The sequence below is a fragment of the Hyaena hyaena genome, unplaced genomic scaffold (genome assembly GCF_003009895.1).
Source record: "Hyaena hyaena isolate Hyena2069 unplaced genomic scaffold, ASM300989v1 scaffold_706, whole genome shotgun sequence".
Classification (NCBI taxonomy): Eukaryota; Metazoa; Chordata; class Mammalia; order Carnivora; family Hyaenidae; genus Hyaena; species Hyaena hyaena.
In genome coordinates, this window is record NW_024081337.1 from 281,064 (window position 1) to 290,170 (window position 9,107).

General features: G+C 33.7%; 1 protein-coding gene across 1 annotated transcript in view; it reads right to left on the reverse strand.

Moving 5' to 3' along the window:
* CUNH11orf98 (chromosome unknown C11orf98 homolog) overlaps window positions 1-8,362 on the reverse strand; it is a 45,882-nt gene extending 37,520 nt beyond the window's left edge. The window contains 1 exon segment of the mRNA XM_039217668.1: window positions 8,264-8,362. Coding sequence (XP_039073599.1) covers window positions 8,264-8,362 — 99 coding nt within the window.
* Between the last annotated feature and the right edge of the window lie 745 nt (window positions 8,363-9,107).

A 9,107-nucleotide genomic window follows, 5' to 3' on the forward strand; every position in this document is an offset into this window, starting at 1 on the left:
CCCATTTCAACTCTAATATTGGCAATTTGTATCTTCTCTTTTATTTTCTTTGTCAGTATTGCTAGTATTTTGCCAATTTTAACGATCTTTTCAGTGTCTGTTCAGAAAAGAGAAAACAAGCAGTGAAGATGAAAATAAAGTAACTTGTATATATATAGATATGAATATAAATATATGTCTATGTATAGGTACACACACATACATAAATACATGCATAATCTGTCAGAATGTCGTTTCTGCAATTAGAGTAGAAAAATGCAAAACAAATGAAGTTTGTGTATAGATATGCCTATCATTCAACAAGATTTCATTGATTTATAACTTGGATAAATCTGATCTATCTAGACTGCCATTTCAGTTTTTTAAAATCTTTACATTTATTTATTTTTGAGAGAGAGGGAGAGACAGAGCACAAGCAGGGAAAGGGCAGAGAGAGAGGGAGACACAGAATCTGAAGCAGGCTCCAGGCTCTGAGCTGTCAGCACAGAGCCTGATATGGGGGCTCAGGGCTCAAACTCACCAGATCAGGAGATCACGACCTGAGCTGAAGTGGGAGGCTTAACTGAATGAGCCACCCAAATGCCCCATCGTTTCGTAATTAACATTTCAAAGATTCCATTCTCAGTGCAGTTGTCCTTGCTCATTCTGTTTAAAGTGGTAGTTTACTTATATCCATATATCCTCACCTTCCTGCTTTTTCATTGCAGATAACATTATTTACATAATATTTTACTTATTTAATTTTGTTATGGATCTGTCTCTCCTGACAAGAGTGTAACTACCATGAAATTGAGTTATACAGACTAAGTGAATATACACTTAATAGCAACTCTGATAACACCTTTTGCAGTTTCATATGATTGTTTTCTAGTATGCATATTAGTGTAAAACACCTATACTTGGTAACATGATAAAATGAATTAGCTTTTTCTATTTTATTTTATAATATTTATCTGTTTTTTGTAATTGTAATGGACAAGCCCCAGGTATAATATGATTAAGCTCTGATTTTAAAAAAATTTGATATTTTGTAGCCTAAAGATGACTCAAAAAAGATACACACCTCAAAAACAACTTCTATATTACCCTTTTATCTGTTTGTTTTATTAATTTTCCCTCAGCACCCAGTTCACTGTCATGATAATATATAAACTGAGATTCACAAATTTTTAATTCCATACTACACCAATTTTGTGAATATGAGAGTTATATTTTAATGGCCTTATAGATAAAAAACTTCATATTCATTTCCTCCAAATCTGAGCTCATAATTTTCCCTACTAGTTACTGCTTCTCTTATATTTCACCTTATTGAGATATCATCCAGTTGCATATTTCATACTCATGCAGTCATCTTGGATTACTCTGTTTACCTTATGTTCAACATTCACTTGCTACCAAAAGTTTAACAATTCCACTCTCAAATGTCTCATTTCTCCATTCTCATTACATGAGATTCCTGACACTTATTAGGTCTATTCTTGGTTATAGTTCAGTAGAAGTTTAAATAAAAAGTTCAAACTTGAGACGTCACTCTTTAAATCATGCTCCATGTATGTCCTCCTCCCTTATTCTACTAAATGTCCCTAATCAACTACAAATATAGAGACATGCTCAGAGAAACAAAACTCTGATTTGGTGGCACATCACCCTTAACAAACCTTATATAAAGCATCATCCTAGCTTTACTTATCTGTGTTAGACACACATATATCATCTCTATTTATCTCTTTGAACTGTGTTTGGAAAATTCTACCCACTATATTTAGCAAATCTGTGATTCTAATAGCATTTCAGGCATGACTAAAATAATTTGAGTGAACAAAAAGCCATAGAGTAATGTCAGATTTGTAGGCATAATACCTGAGTGCTGTGTATTTGTGGTAATAAGAAACAATAGACGTTCAATATGTCCCACATTGTTTGATATTTATCCATCATGTGTTTCAGTGTGCTTCTGTTTCCCAAAGGACTGTATATATAATAATTAGAATTGCAGCGAGGCACATATTTTCTGAATGACGATTCTGATTCTGTTGTAGGTTAAAGGACAGAGCTAAAAACTGTGTTGTGATAAAAATATTAAATATGGTATTAATGGCCTAAAGTTGTATACTTCCCTTGAGATTCCCTCTTTTAATAACCTCCAGTATCATAGATAAAACTGAGGCAGTAATCATTACTGAAATGGATTTTCTGGCAGAATTAGACATCGCCTCCAAGAATCAATAATCATTTGAAGCTAACAGGGTGATTAAATGACCTCCTTTTTATTTTACCTCATGTTGAGTTGCTTTTTAATCTTGATTTAGAGTCACACTGCTAGAAACAAAGATAAACCGAGGACTTAGAACATTAGAGCAGCAACGTGAGGCCTATTCATTATGAAGGTTAAAGTCTCCTTTCCTTCAATCAAGGCATTTCTAGCTAATCAATGCATTCTAAAGGAAAAACTGAACACTATAGGTACAGACTGTATAAATACCACCACCTAAGGCAGCTTCTTCTTTATAAAGATCTGCACCATTAGCTTTGCTATGGCAGGTGCTATATATTTTTTATTTAATAATTTACCATGTCAGGGATGTTGGGGGATATCTTCCTATTGACTGGTAATGTTGTCATTAGTTCCTTTCATTCATGTAGTTTATCCCTCCCATCTCTTTACAGCCCAAAAAGAACTATCTCAAGTAGGCAGCAAGTTAATTCTGCTAGCCAGCTGTTTTCTACCATACAGGAAATGCAGTCATTTACCAAGTAGAGTTTTACATGATTTGCAATGTCAATTAGTATGTTAACTACTGTATTGACTAATGGGTTATTTGTATATATATACTAATAATATACACATTCTATTGTATGGAAATTAAATTTGTTATTATGTTCACATGTAGGAAATAATTAAATTTGTAATATATAACTTTGTGAAATTCAATAAAATTCAAAAGCAAAATCTATTTGATCTTTTAACCAAAGGAAACTTAGATAGATAGATACATACGTACATACATACATACAGACAGACAGACAGACATAGAGACATAGATAGATAGATAGATAGATAGACAGATGGGTAGATAGATATAGTGAGTACACATTTGTGCATCTACACATGTGCATGAGGGAAAAGGGGAGACAGAGATAATGACGTTAATTATATCTATAGGCAGAGTTTTATTTACTATTTTTATCTTAAGTCTTGGATTCTCCATAGATTGAACATGTTTTATATCTTTAAAATGGTTTTCATATTTGACATAATAAATATAAATTAATAAGATTCTAACATAGCAAGTCAGATAGTAATGATTATGCATTATCTGTGTGAAAGGTTTTAAAATATAATTTATAATCAATTAATAAGCCTCACTGCCAAAGAGCTTTCAAAGAGTTATTTAATAACAAGGAGATAATTTTCAAAATGTGGAAACTGTATACCATGAGCTTTAAAATTTTTCACTACCACCATGCCAGTCACTTAGGAAAAATATTAGACTTTCTAAAGAAATATATTCTTCTTTTTTAACGTTTATTTATCTTTGAGACAGAGAGAGACAGAGCACAAGCTGGAGAGGGGCAGAGAGAGGGAGAGGGACACAGAATCTGAAACAGGCTCCAGGCTCTGAGCTGTCAGCACAGACCCTGATGAGGGGTTCAAACCCATGGACTGCGAGATCATGACCTGAACTGAAGTCAGGCACCTAACCGACTGAGCCACCCAGGCACCCCTAATGAAATAAATTCTTTAAAATGTTTTAACATTATATAATGTCCTAACTGTTCCTCTTTAAGTGAAAAATGTGATTTTATTAAATTTTAGACAATAATTTTTCAAATTCTATTTATTCTCACATCCACTTACATACCTTTTTAAAAAAAATTCTTTAATGTTTGTTTACTTTTTTTTTTTATTTTACGAGCAGGGGAGGGCAGAGAGATGGAGACACAGAATCTGAAGCAGGCTCCAGGCTCTGAGCTGTCTACACAGAGCTGGATCTTGGGCTCAAACCATGAGATCATAACCTGAGCTGAAGTCAGACGCTTAACTGACTGAGCAACCCAGGTGCCCTGATTTACACATCTTTAATAATGTAGTTTGACAAGCATAATGGAGAGGTGTTCTGTCTTCTCAGAGGATCCTTATAGGAGCACGTGGTATCTGACCATATCTCTTGTCGTCAGGTTAATTTTAATCAGTGTGTCTAGATGCTCTCAGTTTGATCCATCCATCTAAAATTCACTGTTAGCCTTTCACTTAAGTGCTTTAGCTGCCATCAGTGATGATTATCTACTTCCATTATTTCTTTAAAGGTGGGAAAATGGTGATATTTTAATTCTATTACATCTTTATCATTCACTACCTGGAATTCTTCACACTATCCTAAATATCATGAAGTATAGCTCACATAGGAAATGCAGACTAAATCCTTGAATTGTTCTCATATTTATCAATTATTTAGAATAACAATCAGTTACCAACCCTGTAATAAAGGTGATAAATGTGTATTTTACTATAATTATTAATCCAAGGATATTAGGATATTTTATGTCTTTTGATCTATTGCAGTTATTATTTTTTGATGCTCATATTGTCCCATCTCTGACTGAAGTAATCTGCTAAAGTCAGTTTTGTTTCATTTAAGATGAGCCCACCAGTAATTATCCCTTCTATGTTACTTTGTCTAAGATATTTCAGGCTCATCCTATACATGTTCTACTCCAGGTATGGAATCAGAGATTTTTCCAAGGAGCTTTTGTTTTTTCATGAGCTGTTATTACAGATCTCCTCCTTGGCAGTAGAGTTTCTCGTTATGATTGAGTTATTCACTGTTTCTTGATTTTTCAATGCACACAGCTAGGAACAGGAACACATGTATTTTCACTGTGGTTGATTTCAGCTACTAACATGACATCACTGAAGACAGAGTTGAGAAAAGATGTACTGATGTACAATGGCATAGTATTCTCACCATACAGATACAATAGATGTAAATCTTAAGATTATAAGTGCTAGAAACAGGTAGTAAAGTAATTAGAAAGTGAGGAGGTTTTTAGTATTTCTTTAAAATTTTAATATGATTTATTTAATCGTATGGTTCTATAATTTAATTCTTAATTATGACTGTATTTAACACTGGGCTCACAAAACTATTGAAAATATAAAAGTAGGTTTTCATAAGGTAGTATAAGCTGGCTCAAACTCACACTTCTATGTGTGCATAAAAAAAGACAATTGAAGATATTTGAATACTGATTTTATTTTTCATGATCTTTAGGAATTATTGTAAACTTTTTTAGGTGTATAAATGGTATTCTTATCATTTAGGATACATACTGCAATATATACTTGTAAGAGTTGTGATTATGACTCATGTGTATAATATGAGGGTTCATAATACTATTCTGACTGATTTCATCTACCCACAAAACGGCTCTATAAAATGTGAAAAATATAATATATTAATTTTCCAAATCTCAGAGATACAAACAAGCAAAAATAAGATCATCATCCTCAAAAGTCCAGCATAGGTTTCAGGCTTGTAAAAAATTATTACACTTTTGATAAAAATTCAAAGTGTGCTGTAATGATAAAAAGTAGGGAAAAACTAAATACATCTGGGGAATTGGGAAGGTCTTTATGCAGAGAGAGGTCTTGACATATGTATATGAATTTGCCAAGTGCTAAATGAAGATAATATTTTACACAATAATCCTTATATGCAGAAAATCAAGTTTTGAAAATATAGGACACATTGGAAAGCAGTGAAGAACAATTTGAGTTTATTGTTTCTTTCAGATTACATATTTTATTGAAAATAAATGTACTGTCATTATGGTTTAGAATTACTTTTCATTTTATTTGATTTGGATCAGTCAAGTTAGAATGTTGGGCTATCTTGCTAAAATTATTATTTTTATTTTAAACATATGTTATGGCCAAAAGTATGTACGATAAATCAGCTATGTCATTGCACAAAAAAATAGCTACCGAAATGTCTTTCTGTGAACTAAATTATTCAAAGCCCCGGTTAAGATGTAAGTTAGGTGTTTCAATAAGAGAAAGAACTTATAGTTCCCATTATTGGGCTACTGACTGAAGAACATTTTCGTCTCTGTTATCCAAAGGATTCTCAATCATACTGCTGAGAGCATTTGATAATTTGAACATGAAGTTTAACAAAAGGATGAAACCTAAAATAGTCCATATTGAGACATTCTTTAAAACTATTAGAACTATCTGTAGATGCTTATCAAATTATAGGACTCTAAGGAATCTTGTCCAATTGGGAAGCCAAGGGCACATATAATTTGAAAAATTTCCCCAGGTGATTTTAATAACCTTTCTCATATTAAACTTACTCTGAATCCATTGAAGACCAATGAACCCATGTTAGTGAAAGAGATACATCCAAATATTAAAATATTTTTGTAGCTATTGAAATTTCTTTCTTTTTTTTTTTTTTTTTTTTTAAATAAAAGCCCATGGGGCCCCTAGGTGTCTCAGTCAGTTGAGCATCCAACTTCAACTCAGGTCATGATCTCATGGCTCTCGTGAGTGAGTTTGAGCCCTGCATCCAGCTCTCCTCTGTCCCCCTCTCTCTGTACCCCTCCCACCTCCCCCATACATGTTTCTCTGAAAAATAAGTAAATATTTTAAAAAATTAAAGTAAATAAAATTAAATTAAAACAATAAAAATCAGGGAAGTTGGGTAGCTCAGTTGGTTAAGCAGCCAACTTCAGTTCAGGTGATGATCTGACAGTTCATGGGTTTGAGCCCTAGTTCGGGCTCTGTGCTGACAGCTCAGAGCCTGGATCCTGCTTTGGATTCTGTGTCTCCCTTTCTCTCTCTGCCCCTCCCTCACTCATGCTCTGTGTCTCTCTCAAAAATAAATAAACATTAAATTTTTTTTAAATAAAAAATAAAAGTAAAAGCCTATGATATTAGAAGAGTAGGAAACAAGGCAAAGAAAATTAAAAAGACACAAAGAGTTAGAAAATCCAAATTATATAAGCAGGAAAGAAGGATATGGAAGAGAGTTCAGGAAAAGGAAAAAGAAAAACTGGAAGGAATAACAGCAGAGTCTGAGGAAGAGGAATATTCATTGCCTAGTCATCTTCCTTTTATATTTAACCTCTTTATCATTCTCTTGTCATCTGGCTCTTAAATTAGGTTTTATCTACATTTTATACATGATACCCCTTTAAAGAAGAAATAATTCTATGAGATTTAGTGAATCCAGTTTATTTTTTTAATTTTTTATTAAATATATATATATATATTTTAATATTTATTTCTAGGAGAGAGAGAGAGACAGCGTGAGCAGGGGAGGGCCAGAGAGAGAGGGAGACACAGACTCTGAAACAGGCTCCAGGATCTGAGCTGGCAGTCAGCACAGAGCCCGACGCGGGGCTCGAACCCACCAACCACGAGATCATGACCTAAGCGAAAGTCGGACGCTTAACCGACTAAGCCACCCAGGGGGCCCATATTAAATATATTTTTTATGCATCACTGGTTCCCGGCTTTGATTTCTGGTTTGCTGAAGTAATAAATTTATACTATTTTCTAAAAATAAAATCCTTGGGCACCTGGGTGTCTCAGTCGGTTAAGCATCTGATTTCAGCTCAAGTCATGATATCACAATTGATTCGTGGGTTCGAGCCTTGCATTGAGCTCTGTGCTGACAGCTGGGAGCCTGGAACCTGCTTTAGATTCTGTGTCTCACCCTCTCTCTGCCCTTCCCCTGCTTGTGTTCAGTCTTTCTTTGTCTCTCAAAAATGAACAAAAGCATTAAAAACTTTTAAAAAATAAATAAAATACTTATTCTCCTATTTCCTGACAGTCCATCCCATCCACTCCCTACAGTTATTGGTAACCATATTATTAGGTTTTTATAGAGTCCTCCATTTAGGATCTATAGCCTTCCTAAGGTGAAATAGGAGAATCTAACCTTCTCCTATCCTCCCCTCACACATCAGTATCACTCTTTTCCATGTTTGCCAGTTTATTTCTCTAGTTTCCTAGCCGGCATTTTTTTCAATGACCAATAATGATTATGGAATATTATTCAGACTGAGACTGCAATGTACTGTGATTATATTTTGTTTTTGTTTTCTTTTTTAGTTGTCTTACCTAGTTTTCTTCATATGTATCAGTAACTTTCCCTCTAACTCACTGAAAGGGTAAATTTACATTCATCATTCAGCAACCCTCCAGCATTCTGCTCTGGGCAGGCATGTCTTCTCCAGGCTTGGTTCTAACCTGAGAGTCATCCTCTGTCATTATCCTGAAAATTCTTCTCACCTTTCCTCTTGGTTGGATAACAGTTTCCTTCTTCACTTTCGCTGTTTTCATGGCCATGTTATCTCCCATCTTCATGAGAAACATTCTATAGGAGACCAAGTTGAAGATGCTGTGAATACAAAAGCATAGTTAGTCTACTTCCCACAGGAATGTTAACGGATTTAGCTAAAAAATTATTTCTCTTCAGAATTTTTGATGTATTTAACTGTGCTTCACCTTCCAATCCTGATATTGTTAAAAATCTAATGTCATTGTAACTCTTGAACCTTTTTATGTGACTCTTTAGTTTTTCTGAAGGTTTTTAAGAACATACATTTTATCCCTACAGTTAAAATCTCATAATGATGTATTTTGATGGAGGCATTTTAAACTTTCTTTTTATGCACAATAAGTAGCCCTTTCAATCTGGACATTTAGTCTTTCTCTTCTAATAAAATTTCTTGAATAATTTCCTTCATGAGGAAAGATGTTCTTTATCTTTGCAAATCCTACTATTCAGAAGGGTGACTGCTCAATCCTCAATTAGATTGATCCTCAAATATTAGATTGATCCTCAAATATTTTTTGTTTTACTCTACTCCTGACTGCTTTTGTAATATTTTTTTCTGTGCTGTTTCCTAGGACTTATGTTCAAAATTTTATATTTAATGTTTAATATTTCTCTCTCTCACTGTATAGATAAATAAATAACTAGATCTCTTTCCCTTTATGTCTCTCTCTCATATTTATATATATATGGAGAGAGAGAGAGAGAGAGAGAGAGGAAAGAACCTATGTTTTGGACTACAACATTTTGTGTTTT